Source organism: Thermobia domestica, chromosome 2 (assembly GCF_964235325.1).
Source record: "Thermobia domestica chromosome 2, izTheDome1.hap1.1, whole genome shotgun sequence".
NCBI classification, from domain to species: Eukaryota; Metazoa; Arthropoda; class Insecta; order Zygentoma; family Lepismatidae; genus Thermobia; species Thermobia domestica.
In genome coordinates this window covers 308,794,760-308,816,215 of record NC_137455.1, presented here as the reverse complement: position 1 = coordinate 308,816,215, position 21,456 = coordinate 308,794,760, and the positions used below count along the sequence as shown (strand labels likewise).

The 21,456-nt window shown below is 35.6% G+C and overlaps 1 protein-coding gene across 1 annotated transcript; it reads left to right on the top strand.

Annotated features, from left to right (window-relative positions):
• The first annotated feature begins 677 nt into the window (after positions 1-677).
• Positions 678-21,234, top strand: LOC145678607 (cytochrome c oxidase subunit FA4-like). The gene is made up of 3 exons (XM_081748953.1): positions 678-856; positions 11,265-11,411; positions 21,068-21,234. Exons 1-3 carry the CDS (start codon positions 806-808, stop codon positions 21,125-21,127), a joined length of 258 nt encoding a protein of 85 aa, XP_081605079.1. The 5' UTR covers positions 678-805; the 3' UTR covers positions 21,128-21,234.
• The last annotated feature ends 222 nt before the right edge of the window (positions 21,235-21,456 follow it).

Below are 21,456 nucleotides of genomic sequence, written 5' to 3'. Positions count from 1 at the left end.
CTACGAGAATGAATTCCATTGCACATCATAGTCTGTCTAAAGCGGTATTTTTAAAAATTGTTTACTACTAGATGTAAACTATATCTATTTAGGTTAGCGGGAAATTTTGCATCACATCGGGAAATTTTGTGGCTTTGGACGGGAATTTTGCTGCAAGAAAATACTCGCGTCTGCTTACCCGGTGACGTCACACATCCAACGATTGGGCTGGCGCAACCTGTAGTGTATATACGAACCTTGGTTCAGAACACGGGAAATGACATGCGATCTGATGCCATACACGTTGAGATTTTGACTCTAGGACAAATCGTAAGAGATTTCCTAGGATCTATCTTAGTGTATAGCCGGCCTTAGAACGACCTCTAGGAATTTTTTGCGTTTGTTTGCGTTGCTGAACACTGAATTTAGCTAAGAACGTACATAATACAGCTCCCAATGTCACAGGAGCAATTATCATTTTTTGGCGGTCATTCCTCACCAGTCTTCTCTATACTTGTGATTCGTAACACAACACAAAATCTGTAACAAAACGTTGTAAATGCGATACCGATTTTGTATGAAAGTAAAACGGATGTTGTTATTGTGTTGACGCAAATCCTTACTTTCTGAGTAAATTTGTGTTATCCTATGAATAATTTCTATACACATGTTCTGTCAGCATTGCAAGTATCTTTTCGAAGGACATAACTTGGCAGCAGTGTGTCCCTGTGGAAACGGACATATTTGATGAACTGTGAAGCAGAAGAGGGAGAGAAAGGTTGATTTTAATTTATTGAACAAGAAGTAATTTAACTTAAAAGCAATCATGCCTCGTATGGCCGGTTTGTCCATGAGCAGTTTGAAGAAGCATCCATCTGTAAGCAACGTATACTATAACTATTTGAAAATTATTTTTTGTATGTTTCTTTAAACACAGAAAATTTAGGAAATACAGCTAATTTGTGTGTGATATTGAATGTAATATTATTAGGTGTAAGTGATAGGGATACAATGTAAATTATATTTGCCTTCAGCATTACTTTACATGAGAGACAGTTCCAGAAGCTGTGTTAATTGGGGTCAAGTCCTGCAGAGTAGGTCCAGGAATATTGAACTGAATCTAAGCTAACTTAACTTACCCTTAGTTGAAGATTACTTGAGGAGAGGATGTTTTAAATTTTTTAAATTGAGTAATTATCTTCTGTTTGTGTTCGTTGTTAGTCGAGTTCAGATAACATGTCCATCAATTACCATATCATAGGTCCAATCTTCGGAGGTTCTTGAAAATGTGCGAACTGTATTAACTGTTTAAGATGCTTGTGGGTAGTGTTTTTTGCAAATCCCTTTTGGGTAAACATTACAATATACGCCCCAGCTGCGCATCGCTAAGGACTAGTACAGTATAGTAGGGAAGGGATAATTAAGGTAGGGGTTAGGAACGGGTTAGCTTAAGGAAAGGCCCTTTCATCTCCATTCAGGCAGGGGGGGCCAGTTGACCATCTCCGATTTTTTTGGAAAGAATTATATTTGGCGGTCTGAAACCTGCAAAGAGGATTTTCCCAGGAAAAAAAAAAATTGTCTTCGATTTATGGGCTAACGAAATTCGGACGAAAATCACTAATTGTAGTACAAAAGTAAATGAGCATAATCTTGAAAGACACGTAGTTCAGTGTTACATTTGAGTTTCTGATATAAAAAGCACGAATTACAGTCCAACAAGAGTATTTTGTAAACACCGGAAAACTGAGTAAAAAAAAAAATAAAATGCAAGAATTTTGGGCAAATTTTTACTTTGACTCCAACTGTGACTTCTGTTAAGAATTATACTATAAGTACAAGGGCCACAATGTTACTATACGATGTTAAGAATTATACTATAAGTACAAAGGCCACAATGTTACTATACGAAGTTAAGAATTATACTATAAGTACAAGGGCCACAATGTTCCTAAACCTATAAGAACCGATTAAAGTCACAGTTGGAGTCAAAGTAAAGACTTGCCGAATTTTGAAATTTATTTTCCGTATGAAAGAAAAAAAGAATAGTTGCATTATTGTGACACAATATAATACTCCAGGGATCCCTAGAGATAATTTTGTTTCCCATCTACGATGGCACATGATTGAGGAAACGTGAGTGAAAGTATGATAAAACGTCATTTTCGCCTGGAATTAGGGCGGATTTTCTCCAAAAGGCCATTCTTAAAAAAATCTAAAAATCTGCCCGAACGATCTTTCATTGTTCCCTATGTGAATTATGCAAACAGAAATGGAGATATTTGTGTATTAAACTTTTCGCAAATTTTGAAATATTGTATTGCACAGGGTGCAACCACGCATAGCATTGGCGCCTGTAATGTATGCAGCCACGATACTGGAGTTGTTGCCTAGTATTGCATAACATGTACCTAGGTATGATGCAAGTGTTTCGCAGTACCAGTCCTACAAATGCTCTGAAATAGCTCCCATTTGACATTTAGACTGCATTGGAGATACATTGTATTGTGTGAAGTGTTGTATGTCAACGATATTACCCATTGTGCAGATCACGTCTTGTTCGTGTTTCACAATAGATATCAGGGTTAGCAAAAACCATGGTTTTTATTAAAAAAAAAATAACAATAAACCAGGTTTTTTTTGGTTTAAATAATTTGCTCTGTGTATTTATATCACATATGGACAGAATAAGCTTTTTTCGCCTTGGTGTTAGTATGCAACAACCGGGTTATGCTGGAAGGGGTCACATAAGCTTAAAGCGGAATCCAAACTGCTTCTCAAGAAATTGTCCTCCATTTGAACTCGAAACCGGGACTAATTGGCCACAAATGCGATACGTCTGCCGACTCACGAAGGATTCCTGATAAAAATACGTTGGGCTGATTTTTACATATTTGTTAATATAATCGTCAACAGTCATTTCAGGACGACAAAAAGGTAAACAATTGCCCACAAGTGGAACCATTATACAGAATTACATATGGACAAATTCAATGTACTACAGAGTACATAAGAACTAATTTAGTCCAAGTTAAAGAAATATAACTACTTGGCATACCAGTAAGAAAAATTAATAAAGATACGAATTACTTGAGTCCACTTTGGCTCTGACCCATTTATACATAAATAGTTACCAAAGATTCTTGTGATTTCAATAGTTGCCTCTCGTGGGGTTTGTATGACCCCCCTCTTAAAAAAGTACGGCATTTCGATGTATTTTATCAATAGTAAACATTGTTAAAACGAAACAGTATTTAGAATTTTCCTTTGGTTGCATAACAATAATAACAAACTATAAAAAAGTCACAAAAGAAACATCCATAAGGTTACATAAAAAAGGTTGCTTTTGTAATATAATCTCTTTGAGTAATGAATGGGGAATTTAGATCTGAATATAGTACGAATAATATATGGGAGTAAAACGTGATAACCCACAAATGTGTGTTCATCAAGATTTTACGAATAGTTACACTTTTACGAACATTTTTCGTTTTTTGGTTTAAACTTGAAAAAAAAAAAAAAAAAAAAAGACAGCTGGTTTAAACCAGCCAACCCTGATAGATATACTATCTAATGTATATAAAAGTTAGTTAGCATTGCAAATATGTCTTCACAATATAGCACCAAGAGAGTTAAGTGCAGTGATTATCTAAAAAGACACAAGAAAGTAATATACAAAAATAACACGAAAAATTTTACTGTTGTTGGTGATCTTGCAGGGTCATTACAAAATTATTTTGGATCACAATTACAAGTAAACAGTGCTGATAGCTTGTGCAAAAACTGTTTTATTTATTACAAGGGTCAGATCGAGAAACCAGCTGCTTCGGTTGAACCAAATAGTGCGATCATTATTACAGATCAAATGACTGCAGATGACGATTCCGTGACTTCAGATCCAATCTACGTTCTAAGTAGTGCAGTGATTGGTACTTTAAATAATAGCATAAGTGTACTTGATACGCAAGTGTCGCCCGTGAAAAAACCATGGCAAGTGAAGGAAGAAAGAAGAGTCACGTACGTAAAACGAAAATAAGAAGAACTAGAAAACGTGTTTTCGACGGCAGTGTCTGGAAAATTACAAGATGCGTTTGGTGTGAGTGTACCGTATTCCTCAGGAAATTGCAATAGTTGCAATAATTGTGAAATGTGGTTTTCCAACATCAGTTGTGCAATAGAGAAATCACCCTATCGTGAAAAAGTACGACTTCTTAGTATCGTGTCTGAAACCTTCAGTAAACGCATGATCGTCGAACGCATCCCATCTGCGACAAAGTATCTAATAGATAAGTTACGCAAAGTAAAAAAAGAAAAGGGTATGTGGGCAACGCCAGATCTGTACCAAGGAAACCCTTTACCGACCGCCTACCTCGAGACTGCATTGTCATATTACGTAGATGATAGTAAAGACTGTTCTAGACAAACTCCGAATCAAAAAGATGTTTCTGTATATTAAAACGGTGAAAAAGTAAAAAAGGGTTAAACGTTTTATGACCCACTCCATTAAAGAAGCCTTCAGATTGATGAATGAAGGTAATCCCGATATAAAGATGTCTATTTCTAAATTTTACTCTTTACGTCCTAAGTGAGTTAAATGTCAGCCGGTGAAACAAACATGCACATGTATTTATTGTACCAATATAAATCTCATATGTACATCCCTGAGCAATCTTACTGAACGCACAGATCTGTATTCTTTGTGTCTCTGTGGCGATCCTACCGAAAAGTGTTGGTTGCAAGAATATGAGAATTGCCCAGGACTAAATGTACTTTCGGAACAGTTTACAGATACAAGATACTGATGAAATCATGTATGCACTATGGGATAGCGGAAATCTTGTGAAAGAAACTAGAAACCTAAATAGATTTTTAAAGCATGTAAAGTACTGGATTTCAAAAGGAACAACTCATAGCTATATTCGAAAAATCCAGGGAGAAAGTATAGCGGAAATAAAAAGATCTACACTTCTTGAAACATCCTTGGTATTGCATTTCGATTTTGCCCAGAACTGGTCTGTTGTTTTGCCAGATGAAATCCAAAGTTACCATTGGCACAATTCACAGATATCGATATTTACGTGTGTAGTGTACTTCAATGGCAACACAAAAACTTATGCGGTAGTGAGCAATGACTTGCAACATGATGCACTTGCTCATGGACTTTGTGCAATCAAACTGATACATCAAGATGTTAATAAAATCACCGACTCATACAATGAATTGTTCATATTTTATATTTCAGATGGAGCAGGTTCTCAATTTAAAAACAGGTTCCAGTTGTATGAGCTTGAAAAACATTTCCAAGACGATTCAATCACGAGAAGATGGATCTTCTCAGCAACGGGACACGGAAAAAATGCATGTGACTGTATAGGTGAACTCTGCAAACATTACGCAATAACGTTTAATCTTCGAAATGATGCGGTAAGATCTATAAGGAATGCAGAATCGTTTGTCAACACGGATTCGGAACTTATGAAAGGCACAAGGCTCTTATTATTAAGTGCACGTACTATTCAAGACTTCAGAAATCAAAAATCACAAGAGTGGGCCAATGTTAAACCTGTGATTGGTATTCAGTCTAGTCATTTTTGGCAGGTCGGTAATAGAGGCACGTTCATGGCAAGAAGCAAGAAACATGTACTTGAAAAAATACAAGTAGCTGACAGTTCCAAAAGAATATATTATACTCTGAATGACCTTCAAATTGGAGATTTTGTCGCTTGCGTCTATGATAAACAGTGGTGGGTGGTTCGAGTAGTTTCTCTTACAGGAATTTCGCGATATTAAAGTGTCTTTTATGATTCCTCATGGACCTACAACTTCCTTTAAATGGCCAGCTGAAAACAATGAGTGTAATGTTAATTTGAAAGATGTTCTAAAACTCATTCCGCCGTCTCCTACTTGTGCCTCAGCACGCTATCACAAATTCCTTCCTAAAGAATTTGGCGTGGGAGACCTGGGTTCGATTCCCGGCGGGAGCTCATGTGGTTCGCATTCCACGTTAATCAGTAGGTCCACGTCTCATATAGCCTCGCTGCTGAACGGGACGTTCAACTCAAAATCAACTGAACTCCTTCCTAAAGCAGTGATGCTGGTAGAAGACCTCTTTGCTTCAACATGACTTACACAGAGAGAAGCCAGTATGTAATAATTAACTATGCTATTGATTAATTTTTCATGTTATTTATACATACCACAAAATTGTTTAAATCAACCACTTTTTGTAACATATTAAATTCCATATATATTCTAGTGTACATTTATCAAAGAATATTGCATCATTGCACGTTAATTTGTGAAAAATTTAATACACAAATATCTCCATTTCTGTTTGCATGATTCATATAGGAAATAATGAAAGATCGTTCAGGCAGATTTTCAAATTTTTTAAGAATGGCCATTTGGAGAAAATCCGCCCTAATTTCAGGCGAAAATGACGTTTTATCATACTTTCACTCACGTTTTCTCACTCATGTACCATCGTAGATAGGAAACAAAATTATCTATAGGGATCGCAGAAGGAGTATTATATTGTGTCACAATGGTTCTTTTTTAATCCTTCATACGGAAAATGTCAAAATTCCTGCATTTTACTTTTTTACTAAGTTTCCCAGTATTTACAAAATACTCTTGTTGGACTGTAATTCGAGCTTTTTATATCGGAACCACAAATGTAATGTGAGCACTTTTAAATAAAAAAAAAAGAATCATCCAATTATCACAAGTAGTTACTGAACTACGTGTCATTCAAGATTTTGCTCATTCACTTTCTTATTAAAAAATAGTGAGTTTCGTCCGAATTTCATTAGCCCATAACTCGAAGACAAAATTTTTTCTGGAAAAATCCTGTTTGCAGGTTTCATATTTTCAACAGGGTTACTAAACTTATTTTTTTTTTCAAAAAAAAAAAAAAAAAAAAAAGAAAGAAAGAAAGAAAAGAAAAGAAAAAAGTCACCTAGTCAATTTTGCATATACCTGCCTGAATTGAGATGGAATGGGCCTCCAGGGAAGTTTTGACGTATTTTCATAAAATTAATAGTGTAATTTCTCGTTTCTGAGTTAGTATACAAATTAGAGCGGACGTTGTATTAACCCTTTATGAATACTTTTTAGACTTCCAAACTATGCTAAGTATGGGGAGTATTAAATGCTATGTTCGTCTGTCAAGTATTAAAGCAAAGACGATAAGAGATATTCAGTATCTCAAGAATAGGTTTCATTCCCTCCGTGACAGGGCAGGACGTTTGGGCGCAAATCAATCCACGATTAGCTGCTTCGACGTGTTTGTTCGTTCTTAACTGGTCATTGAGAACTCTGTCATATTGTCATACAGATTCCATATCCTTATTAGAAATAATGCTGTTCTCTTTTTGCCGCCCACTTGTTCCTTTACGTTAGATATATTACAAAGGACAAAAATTTGTTTTGGAGTGTCACAAACTTCCTACAGTAAGTTTTATTTGTCCTATTTTTCCTATTTCAATGTATAGTTAGTGCCTGTAAGTCCTATTTTTATGAAATGTGAAATAACTTTTTATTAATACAATAGAGCAGGGTTAAAAAGTGGATCTGAAAAGTAAGGGGGACGGTAGGTAGCGGCATGACGTCAAGCCGTCCCCCAGCCTATCTTTGGCCATTGTATTTTTTAGAAACTGGGGGACGCCGTACCCCTGCGTTTCTCCCGCACTTTTACCCCTGCAATAGAGTATCATCTATCCGACCTAAGAGGCAGATCAAATAACAAAAAAGCATTCAATAAATACTTCCTGAATCACCCGTATCATTAAAAATACCATTTTTATTACAAAAACAGCTCTTATTCTTTTCTTCTGACCTCTTGGTACTTATTATATTGGTATAATTTATTATAGAAAATGAAAATATGTACAGTATTGTACACATTTTAAGATAAATTTAGAAATGTCTGACTCAAAAAACCAAATGCACAGCACAGTATGAATATATAGTCACATCTTTAAAATTACTGAACATTAATGAAAAACGTACTTTTTTATACACAAATTACATGTCTTTATTACATATATATCTTATTTTATTAAAAGGAAATATTCTTTTAAAACTAAGCCACATAGTACGGAGATCGGACAGTCAGTAGTTTGCTACGGTTTCTTCCCATTTCTTTTCAACTGGTAGAGAAAAGCTATGCATGATGTGCAGACACTTCACTGTGTTCAAGATGTTATTTTTAGTTTTTGCAAAATTATTTGCGAAAGTTTTTCGAAATTTCCAGTGCTTAAACATTTGGCCTCTAGTTATGAAATACATTATAACATATGCAGGTAGCAGGTTGGCAAAAACCATGGCTTTTATTGAAAAAACAAAAAAACTGTTTTTTTGGTTTAAACCAGGTTTTTTTTTTTTTTTTTTTTTTTTGTTTGTTTAAATAATTTGCTCTATGTATTTATATCACATATGGACAGAAATAAGCTTGTTTCGCCTTGGTGTTAGTATGCAGCAACCGAGTTACGCTGGAAGGGGTCACATAAGCTTAAAACGGAATCCAAACCGCTTCTCGGCTTATATCCGAGAGAAACTGTCCTCCATTTGAGCTGGAAACTGGGACTAATTGGCCACAAATGCGATACGTCTGCCGGCTCACTCACGAAGGACTCCTGATAAAAATACGTTGACTGACCCCTGCATATTTGTTAATATATTCAAGAGTCATTAGGACAGAAGGACAAAAAGATAAACAATTGCACAAGTGGAACCATTATACATAATTACATATGCACAATTTCAAAGTACTACAGATCACAGAAGAACTAATTTAGTCCAGGTCAGTTGACTACGACTTTTATTAGTCCAAGTTAAAGAAATATAACAACTTACTTTGCATATCAATAAGAAAAGTGAATCAAGATACGAATTATTTGAGTTCACTTTGGCTCATTTATACATAAATAGTTACCAAAAATTCTTGTTATTTCAATAATTGCCTCTCGTGGGGTTTGTATGGCCCCCGTCCCCAAAAAAGTACGGCATTTCGATGTATTTTATCAATAGTAAACATTATTAAAACGAAACAATGTTTAGAATTTTCCTTTGGTTGCATAACAATAACAAACTATAAAAAAAATCACAAAAGAAACATCCAAACAGTTACATAAGAAAACTTGCTTTTGGAATATATCTTTGAGTAAAGAATGAGGAATTTATCTGAATATAGTACGAATAATATATGGGAGTGAAACGTGATAATCCACAAAAGTGTGTTCATCAAGATTTTACGAATAGCTACACTTTTACGAACATCTTTCGTTTTCTGGTTTAAACCAGTTTTTTTTTTTTTTTTTTTTTTTTTTATTGGGTGAAAAAACAGCTGGTTTAAACCAGCCAACCCTGGTAGGTAGGTAAACCTATTTGGATAAAAGGTTTTGCGCCCAAATGTCATGGACCCCTCCGTGAGTCTTCGATTCAGACAAGGAGTTTAGTTAATGATTTTCAGTTTAAACTCTGAACGCAGTAAGATAAATAGTAGCAGATAGGAATAATCTGTTTTTAATTTATTCAGCTTCAAATAAAAACACTATCTTTACTCTCGTCCCCACAGAAACTGAAAGGTAGAAATCGACTACTCTTTCCAGTTTCAATATTGATCTTCGCAAAGTAAAAACTGCAAGAGATAGCAGCAAGCAGTTTGTTAAGCGATTCAGCATCCCAACAATAGATTCCATTCCTCCATTGAACAAAAGTGATAAAATAAGTATTTCCGATTTCATTGTTGACCTCTATAGAGCAAAAGCAGGGATAACTGATGTTTAGAAAATTAACTGATGAATTGGAGAAATTATTTTGGTTTGTGAGGAAGAGTGAGTTAAAGGCAGGTGAGGAGAATAGTTGAAGTTAAAAAAAATACTTGTTAGTTGCTTTTGGTATTGTAAGCGCCACTATATATGGAGGCGGAAGAGACTATTTGGCGGAGAGATACACTTGTTATGATTTATAGGGAGGGCAGTGTGGAAGTGTTGCGTAAAGGACTAGATTGTGACATACCGTGATTGAGTTTTATCGTATACAAAAAATGAGGAGAGTCAGTTCTTGAAATTGTGTGAAAGGCTTAGTCTACTAAACAGTTGAACAGTTTAGTACATTTTGGTATTTTTTGAATGGCATTTATCTCCCCAAATGTACAATTAACAAATTAAATTGGTGCCATAACCAAATTTAAAAAAAAAATAAATAAGTTAACGTGCACAACAGACATATTTTAATGCTATTTTCACACACCACACACACAAACAGAATATATATATATATATATATATATATATATATATATATATATATAAGAACAGAAACCCTCTTAAACCTTTAGTTCCCATGCCAGGGATTTTAACAAAATCGTAAACTCTCGCGTTGGGAGCTCTGGTGACCCACCCTAATTATCACAGTCGTGATTCATACACCATTAGAGTAATTCGTGCAATTCTCTCCATATTCGTTAGAAAATAATAATAGTAATAATAAAAAATTGACTTGAGAGAAGTTTTGTGGAATGTCATGTTATCCGTCTGTTGTTATATCCTCGGCCAAATAAGTTTGCGGTGGTTAACATCGTGTCCGTGGGTTTTCTCGGGTTATTCCCTTTTCCTCCCACTTTCTCTTTCAACTAATTCTTCCATCATCATTCGCTTGCGTTAATCATCGTCTCCCTTACCCTAAAATGTGTGTTACTGTTGTAAGTTCAAGAGATGATATTTGTAATTGTGCATTCACCTCTAATACCGGTAGTTGTGATTTTGCAGATCGGAATTCATTCTCTCTTGTTTCAGCTTCTCAGTTACCTCAGTTCTAGATAAGGTCTCAAACAGGAATTCAAAGAAGTTGTACCCATTCAAAATTTTCGTCTCCGAAGTTAATTTTAGTATCCTTATAAAGGCGTAATTTTATTATTTCATTTGGAGTGACATATTTTACCTGGAGAACATTCGATGTGCTTACAGTACACAAGGGATAATAAATTGGGGAAAGTTACTGCTTTGAGTTGTTTTTGATGTTGGGGTTTACTTTGGGAGTACGAGCTAGTTTAGTCTTACTCTGTTAATATGTTATTAAATAAAAAAAATATATATATATATATATATCCAGCGAGATTTACAGTGCAGCAACATAATTTGAATAATTCTATAGTGATATAAAAGCATCCAAAATTGTTTAAATGGAGAGATAATTACGTTTTTAAGATAAAACAATCAAATAATTAAATCCTTTTACTATATGGTACTAATAGTTTCTGTTCATTTCGATCGTTTTCCTTTCAGCTTATTCCATTGTATGTATGCATTGGAGTAGGTTGTGCTGGAGCTTTACTGTATACTCTGAGATTAGCTGTTCGTAACCCTGAAGTCTCGTGGAATAGGAAGGGGAACCCTGAGCCATGGAATGATTACGAATCAAAACAATATAAGGTGGGTTTTCTTTCGTGTATTTGTGTGATAATTCTAATTTATTTTTATTAGATTGTTTTGTTTATTCCAAGATTTGACCATACCGTTTTGAGTGCTACCAAGTCCAATGGTTCTCATTGTGTCGTAGCAATCAATCAGCATCAGTTACAAGAACAATAGTTTTTGCGTTATCATTATCAATTTCCGATTACACCATTCTGCAGGCAGTGGCCTCTCCAGCAACGTCTTTCATCCATCATTCTTCATCGTTAACCTTTTCCATATCCATCTGTTCCTTCTTTTCCCGTGTAATCGTTTTCGATGTGTTAAAACATCTTACGTAAACCTTCTTCCGTTCTTTTTATATCTATATTAGCGTGCCCGAATTTTTCAATTCTTTCTCTGACAGATTTTTAAAATGTATTTCTAATTACTTAATTTTGTGTTCGATTCTGTCTGTCTGTAGATAGCTTCGTAGGAAAATCTTTTGTTCGTGAAAAACTGAAGAATGAATGAGATAGCAGGGCACAGCCTGGTCTTGACAGTCAGAGAAATTAAAATTAGTCGAATGTTAGGGAAATGCTTGAAAATAGGCCAAAAGTCAGAGAAATCTGCTATATTTGTCAAGAGTCAGGGACTTATTTTTTTTTTTTTTTTTTTTTTTTTTTAATCTACCTAGGGAAGATATGAAGAACACCTCAAAAAATCGGGATGGACTCAGGAAGATAATAAGAAAAAGGCTGAAAAAAGATTTTTAGAAATAAAAGAGATTCACAAGGGCCGACGAAAGGTGTTAAAACTTTAAGCTATGAAAGAAAAAGAAGCAATTAAATCAAAAATTTAAATGCTACAGAAGAAAAAAATAGATTTGTTGCTTGTGTATGTTTACTTGTTTGAGTGTGTTCAGGATGCCAAGATATTAAAGAGAGTGTATAATTATTGTCTGGTACTAGTGTTCTGTTGTATTCCCAGTACAAGAAGCTTGACTCATAACAAATATTTAAGAAAGTAAGCGGAGTCGTAAGTCAGGGAAAAGTTACTTAATCATGGAAATTCAATGAAATCAGTACCAGAATTTCAGTGTGAACCCTGGGTAGATATGCTAAAGGAGATAATGCACAAACAAACCAAAAAGAGCACTCTGCGAACAGGATGTATTTTAATAGAAAGCAGAAGGTGGGATGATTGATGTTGCCAGCCTCAGTATAAACACTGTACTTAACGTCAACTGTAGTGAACACTATACTGAAGCTTTACATATGACATTTTTGGATTACACTTGATCTCCCTCTAGCTCATTCGAACTAATCTGATAGAAAGTCAAAGCGTAAATGTTATTCCTCTTATCAAAGCTTTGTTGCATAGAGGTGTAGATTGTATGCAAAAACGTATAAGGAATGAGCTATAACTTCTATGATTCATTCATATTTAACAGTGATTCTTCAATTGATGTACGAGTAGCCCCAACGAAACATCCCTCTTCGCTTCCATGAAGAGATTCTCGAAACATTTTTATATCAAGTAATTTGACGCTTACCGAGTATTTGTTCTGTGCCAACAAGATTAATAAATCGTAATCAATATATTTCAAAGACGTATTACACTTCGTTGGATCCTCAAGGTTATACTAATTACATGCTTCCTTTCTCTTTACGCAGTTACTCCTTGATCCAGTAGTTGTCTTGTAAAACTTGATAAGCTGGATACTTTTGTAAATATACAATAGTGTACAGTCCGCAGCAAAAAAGTGCAACATGAGCATGTAAGTTTATTGTGAAACGACGAAGTCTTTTTCTCCAAAATAAGTGTGCAGGGGAAGACTCCGAGGTTTCTCCTGGCATGATTCGTGCCACTTAGACATTATGTTGATTCCCTGCTCTGTTAGGCGCAGTTTCACAATAAACTTACATGCTCATGTTGCAGGTTTTCTGCCGCGGACTGTACAACAGAAAGTTGAATGTTATTATTTTTTTTTTCTGTTTTATTTGGAATGAAGTAGAATTTCAACCCTTTGATTTTTCTTCAAGTCCAGTTAAATACCTTTCTTTTTCAAAATGAATTTTCTCTATATGTAAATTTAACAGTAGAACGACAGCAAAAATCTATCTACTTTCAATAACGAGAAGCAGTCATTTTGACCACCAATAAAAAAAAAAAAAAAAAAAAAAAAAAAACCAGTGTTGCAAATGTTACATTTTAGTGTTTTTACCCTGAGTTTTATGCGATGGATTATTTTTATCTTTAATAACAACAACGTGTATTTTCTATGTAGCCATACGTAAACTAAACTTCAAATGATTCAATATGTGTTCTTTGCGTTCAGTACCTGACCTTGAGTGAATTCAGGAAGTACACAGACTCTTCTTATCAGCAGTAAAACTGTCAAAAGGACATTAGCAGACACGCATGGACTGTCAATGAGTCGGATGTTATTACCATTACAAAGAGTTACTGAATTCCAGTGCCGTCAGAATGAAAACTTAAGACTGATCTGTTGTTCCTTTGAATAATTTTTACTATTGCAAACTCATAAACAAAACAAATGATTCAAAATAGGAATAAAATACAACTCATTCGACGAACCGTTATTATTGTCATATTATTTATTGTTCATGTCCTGGATCTTGGTACCAATCTCACATAAAGCACTGGATCATACCTGATTGATTATTATCGAAATTCTGATTTACATAAGTGGTTAAGTATTTTAAACGTATCAGTCTCATTGTTTAAAGCTTGCCCCTGCTTTCTTTTTCCCGTGAGGGTTGATCAATGACAACATGATCACTATCCCCATCAAAAACATTTTGCAAGACATAACTTCCTTCGATGTCCTCGAAATGTTTTATATATAGTTTCTGCATTTTTCAGGAGTAACAGTTTTATTTCATAATAATAATTATTATTTTAATGTAAATTATAAGAAAACTTCTAACTTTTGGGATCACAAATTGAACATACTACATGTAAGCAGAATTCATTTTCGATATCAGTGCACTAAGCAAGTGTATACTGAACTGGAAAGCCTGGAATTGAATCAGAAACCTGGATTTTTCTCAGAGTTGCCATGTTCACTACATATGTCCACTTCCCTTAGGGACTTAAGTGTTGTGAATATGTGGATGGCGACTACGGGAATACCTAATCTATCACTGCCTCCACTTGACTTTTAGTCTTCTTTTACAAGGTGTGGCAAAAAAAAAAAAAAAAAAAAAAGTGAATAATTTTATTAGAAACAAAGTAATAAACTTACATGAAATTTGATGTAATGTCCTTCAAAGTACTGTCCTTAGTTAGCAATGCACTTATCCCAATGTTAAATCCATGATTGGAAGCATTTTTGGAACAGCATTCAGCTGCTATGTCGTGGCCCTTTCAATGTCAGGAATGTTATCAAAACGTTTTCCTTTAAGCACGGCTTTAATTTTTGGGAGGAGCTAGAAGTCACATGGTGCTGTATCTGGAGAGCACAGCGAATGTGAACAGACAGGAATATTTTTTCGGGCAAAAACTCGCGGATGAAAAGCAAAGTGTGACACGGTGCGTTTTCATGGTGAAGGAAGCTATTTCCTTATCTAATCGTCAGCTGAAATGCTTTCCACGGATCCATATGAGATGTTTATTTCTTCGGAAAGCTCTAGAATAGTCATTCGCCTGTTTGAACAAATCATTTGTGCCACTTTTTGTACGTTTTCATGTTTTTAATGTCGAAGGACGTCTCGATCGTTGCTTGTTTTCAACCGACTCCTTGCCATTTTTGTTTCGCTCATACTATTAGTAAACAGTCTTTTGTGCCACCGCTTCATCACCATACAATGATTTTGACATTTCATGAGCTTTTCTGACACTTTTTTGCAACTTAGAACAAAACAATGTTGGCGTGCGACAGATACTCTTAACACGTTCTCACTCTGGGCCTCTGGAAACCAACTAACATGTCACAACTCGTTCAAACTCGACACTGACTGTACCAAAGGTTTAGACTATCGGGCTTAGTAGTTGAAATGGATACAACATCGATAGATGGCAATGTGCAGCTACATTCACCGTTCTTTTTGATCACACCTTGTATTCTTATTCCTTTACTCTTCGCTATGGCAGAGTTCCTACAGACCTGGAAAGTTTTCAGGTGGAATTTCTGTCAGTATTTTATGTGGCAATTTCAAACACGCTTTTTGTTACAGATACATCCCATGTGCTATTGGAAGAAAACCTTTTTACTCATTTTGATGTATATATATATTGATGAAGGTGTAATATCAGTATTTGAGTTCCCACTGCTATTAATCTTACAGATACATCTAAGGTATAACGCAGACTATATAAAATTGTAGTTGACGTTTCAAATATGGGAGCTGGCTCGTTGAAGTCTAATGCGTAAAGAAGGAAAGAAGTGTTCAGATTTCAGTATTTGTTTAGGGCTGGTACCATATTCTCTGCTTCTATGGAACAGATGGCTGGCACATCATCATCTGAACCTGTTAAGGAAAAGAGTGGCAGTGCTAGTAGCCCAGTAGAAACTAGTAGTGTGTTAAACAAGTACATAATTTAAGGTCAAGATACGAAAACTGTAATATTGGATGTCAAACAAGGTTTCGTCTGCCAGAAGCCAAGTTAGTTCTATCGAATTGTTTCCCTTAGTGTTTGCTGATAATGAAATTGCTTTAAAAATCCAGTTACACAGGCAAAAATAGGTCATGTTACCACTTTTGGATTGGGTCTGTATTTCCAGCAGATATTCATGATCTACGCAAGTGTAACTACTTTGCAGTATTTCTCGGCGAAAGCCTAAATACTATCTCAGATGGACTTGGTAGTTCATTTTTGGAACAGTGAAAAAACATTGACACGATATATAATGTCAATATTGGCCATTCTACTGCCCAAAATTTGCTAAAAGCATTTTTTAAAAATCTTTTAAGGAAAATGTCTCGATTATTGTAAGTTACTACACGTTTCTTTTGATGGCCCCAATGTTCTCATCGACTTGAAGACCCGTCACAGTAGAGGGTGTGGTGATGGTTCACAGCCTCTTGGAAACAGGAGTACTCTCGTTACACATTGTTAGTTGGGCTTTTAAGACTGCACACACCAAAGGTACTTGAAAAATAACTGAGTTTTGATATCATTGTTCTATCAAAAAAAGTAGACTTCATTGCAGCCTCAGGAATACAGCTATTTTCTCGTGAAGTTCTACTCCATTAGGTCGGTGGAAAACTCAAGAATGATCAATCGTACAATGCTCATGATTCCTGTCTTAAATATTTATGTCGATACAGTTAAAACAATACCACCTGAAACATCATAATAAAGTCAAGACCCACATTAGTGACGTACTTTATCTGCAAGACTGAAGTTCCTTTTATCTTTATCTGTAGAGCTAGAAGAGTTCCTCGTAAAGTACCAAGTAGGCAGTCCACTGCTTCCGTTCCATCCACTACCATTCCCAATTCAAGAATATACATTAAGATGTAGCCATAACAATTAATATATGCGTAGAATTTAAATTAATAATTTTTCGAACTTCCTCATGTAAAAAATGTTGTCACCAATGAATATAAATCACATAGCAGTTTATGTTGAGAGCTGTACTTACTTTTGTTAGTTACTGCGTATTTTTCTCAATTGGCCTTAACAACTTCTTTGTTTGAAAATATAAAACGTAGAATTAAAAAAAAAAAAAAGACTGCCTGAGTACGTCGGGGGGAGTGAGTCGAGTTATCCCCCTGCTTACTGCCATGTAGTACAACAAACATCAGTTACGTACTGAAAACATACGAGATGGTGAGAAAGTCTCCAATTTTAAAATGTGTTGCTTATTCTTTCACGTTACTCATAGAGAAAACAAACTAAGGCTTGGATTGGGAGTAGAGAATTTTTATAGTTCCGTAATATTTACGTAATTTCCGACATAATCACAGAGTACTGTGTATTTTATAGCTAAACACAATAGAATAAAATATATATTTCTTCTTTCAAATATTGTCCAATGATATGGATTAGCTGTAAAGCGTAGCTACCCAGATATATCCTTCTAAATTACATTAATATAATTAGAGTAAAAACTACCAGAAGTAACAAAAGCTATATGATACTGCTGTGATAACTGTAATGATGATGGCAATATTGTGGGTAAGCTGCAGTCGTTTCTGAGTTACAACTCCGGAAACTGGTTACAAAGAAGAAGTTGTAGTAAGAACTGGGAAACCTTTAAATCTTGCTTGCGAAGAAGTTGGTTTAGCTTGTTTGCAGTCTATATATGACAATTGTGGAGGCAAACGAGGAAAAACTGAAAGCACTGAGACAGTAAATTAATATAGTAGCTAGGTTTGTATACATATGAAAGATAGTGGAGAAACTTACACTAGAGTAGAGAGTACCTTTTTCTTTTGTTATTGAGAAGCTTGCTGATGTCCCTTTCGTTTTTCAATTTAAATAAGCTTTAACATTACGACGAAAAATTTCGCAGGGAATGACGCTGAAGAGTGTTATTTCTTTTATTTAATAAGGATTTGGTCTCTACATTTTTAGCTCCCTGCGTAAGCGTACAGAAGCTAATAGTTTCACTTCTTGTGTGTGTGAGGGGGGGGAGGTACTTTATTTCTCGGTAACTACTGGCCAGATCTGGACAAAATTTGGAGACAAGTAGTTTATTCTTTAAGGAATAAAGCCATATTTGGTAGCCGAGCTTGGTTAAGGACCTAATTTGCACGCTGGGAGCTTCTGAATCATGTTCACCGATTGTTCTCTTTTTTAAAGTTTAGTATGTAACCATAAGTTTTCCGAAGCAATAGTTTTATGTAAAGAGCGTTAGAAGATAATATTCTTATTAACAGTCAAACATGACGTATGAATATGGTGATGTGATATTTAACTCCTCGTAGACTGCTGCACCGATTTTGATGATTTTTGGTACATGAATAGACAGTGTGCTAACTTTTAAGTTTTTAACACATTTTCGGCAGAAGGGGCGGTAACATGTAAATATAATCGAAAATGACCGATATTAATGTGCAGTCCATAGTTCTTAATAGCTGAGAGGAATAGTGACTTCTCAACTCCATTTAAGTACAGAGTATCTATTGGTCACGAAAGTCAAGAAAAAGTCACGAAATTTAGCTTTTGGGTCACTAATTTTTTTTTTTTTTTTTTTTTTTTTTTTTTTTTTTTTTTTTGGTAATTGTAAACACACAAATATTGACTGAAAAACTTTGTTCTATAAAATGTCAAAACTCAGCGCCAAAACATGTCTATGGTCGGATTTAGATGCTAGCAAATCGCAAACAAAGCACGTTTCTGTCACATGCATAGAAATTCGTGCATTCTGATTCGCACTCAAATTCACTCTTGAGATACGAGATTTTATAGTTTGGCAAAGAAAAGGTTACGAAATTTCATTTCGGAATTTTAGTAGACACCCTGGTCTAAATTTATCTACTATCAAGATGAAGAGTGGGGTGGGAAGAGGATGACGTAAAAATGGTCGAAAACTTCCGGTATTAGAGTCCAATCCATAGTTTTCGGGGTCGCTGAGATGAATATTGACACACTCGATGCCGTTTGTCTTAAGTTATTCCCCTTTGTGTATTCAAAGAGGTTCAAATACTTTCAATAAACTTATTTTCCGCGTGTAAAGGACGGGTATTTCAGCTAGTTTATTATACAGGGTGCGGCAGCGTTCATAGTAGGATATTAAAAACACATCGTCAGTCAGTAAATGTAATTACCTCTTATGCCAATAGTTAAAGGTATGCCATTTACTAACATGTAAGTCATTGTCCATTGCGTGGATTACTTTTTGAATATGACTCCTGTCAAATGATGCCCCCTCTGCACAACACATTCATCTAGGCGGCGCGGCGTTGGAAGCTTTCCGTAACTCGGCGTAACGTATTCCCTGGGACATTGCCGATGGCAGTTCTGATGCGATCCTTCAACTCAGGAATGGTGGCACAACGTGTTCGGCACAGTTCTTGCTTCAGGTAGCCACAGAGGAAAAAGTCTGCACATGAAATTAGGTGAAAATGTCACATAGCAGGTTTTGAATTTCTGGCGACAAAGATCAGGTGAGCGAGGCGGCCAGGAAATGTCAACAAAACGGGAAATTACTCTACCTGGAAATATCTGTCGCAAGAAATCCATGCAAATTCTGGCTCTATGCGAGGTTGCTCCGTATTGTTGAAACCATAATCGTTCCACATCCACATCGACCATACCTAATTGGGGAAGAACGAAGTCTTGCAGCATCTTTAGGTAGCGTTCACTGGTGACAGTTACAGCCACACCGCTGTCAGCCTCAAAGAAGTAAGGGCCAATAATCCCAAAGGAAGCAACTCCACACCACACTGTGACACGAGAACTGTGCAAGGGCTTGATGTGCAGTTCACGCGGGTTTACATCACTCCAATAATGCATATTCCGTTTATTCACTAAACCACATAACTCGAAATGAGCTTCATCTGACATCAGGATGGTGTGCAACATTTGTGGATTTTGGCGAAGGAGATCACGCATGGTTAAGCAGAATGTTCCTCGTGAAACCCAATCGCGAGGCCTAATTTCCTGAACAATCTGCACCTTATATGGGTGAAAATGGAGATCTTCGTGTAATATTCTCCTGAATGAGCGATCGGACATATGCACAGTTTGCGAATGACGACGAGCAGATCTTTTTGGGCTACGCAATATTACAGCACGAACATTTTCCACGGCTTCTGCTGTCCTCCCAGTTCTTTCACTTCTTCCCGGTTTGCCATTGCAAACAGAACCTGTTGTTCGAAATGCACATACCCACCTCACAATGGTCCGTCCATCTGGAACTTTCCCATGACGTCCCAAGTTGAAATGTTGCCGAAATAGACGCTGGGTAGCAATAACAGAGTCGTTATTCTTGAAATAACTTTCAACAGCAAAGGCACGATGCTGTGCACTCCACCGCTCCATATCACTGTCACACTCGAAATGGCAACTCATTAGTACACGAATGTGGCACGAGCTGGCGCGCATTCATGCAGTACGTCATTGTACTACGCAAGTCAAGTTACGTTATGAACGCTTCCGCACCCTGTATTTAGTGAGTAGACTCAGAATAATTCTTCTGAATTTTCTTTTTATAACTATTCATAAAAATTGCAAATATAGAAATATTTAATAAAAATAATAAACGTATCTTCCCATATTTGTTAACCACATTTACAACGGTAATTTTTATTGAAAGCACAGTAATAATGTAATCAACATCGGAAAGAAATTTGAGAACAACTCTGTAAGGTAAAAGAAAGGTGTCCTTGTTTTTAGTCAATAACACTCAATGTTAGAACCTGGGATTCGATTTAAGGATCTCCCGATCACAGAGCTGTGTCATGGTACGTCTCCACGTGGTGAACAACTGCTTTCACCGCAAACACGTACTTCCAACACCAAAAATAATTATGTCTACTATTCGGTTAATAAAACATTTCGTCGAATTGCCGAGACGGGCAAGATCCTTTCTTGTGTGTATATATATGAACATGTTTGAACGATATTTCGCATGGAAACAGACAAAGTTGATGCGTTTTTCTAGCTATGTATGCTTAACTATGGTCAAAAGTAAATTTAGTAGGTATACCATACATTCATGTTTGTGTGAATTCATGTGAAATTTTATTTAGAGAATATTTTTTTTTTTCTTTCAGTTCTATTCTCCAGTTAGAGACTACTCCAAAACTGAATCGCCTGCACCAAAATACAGCTAAACTGCTTACCTGTGTAATACACAATGAAGGGTTATAGTGTCATGTAGCCAATGGTTTTTTGTTGTACTGAGAACATTTAATAAAGAATGTGATAAAATGTAGTAAAAGCATTCAAAGTGAACAAGAAGTTGTATTTGCAATCCTTACTTCATTGCTATATAATACATTCTAGGTGTTTCCAAATACAATGTGATGTTCTGTATAATTATGTAAATAAAAACAAGAGTTAATTAAAATAATTCAATGGGCATTATTGTCCCTTCACAAATTGGTATGAAAAAGAAAAGAAAGAAAAAAAAGAGGGTAGGATAGCACACACTTACCTAGCA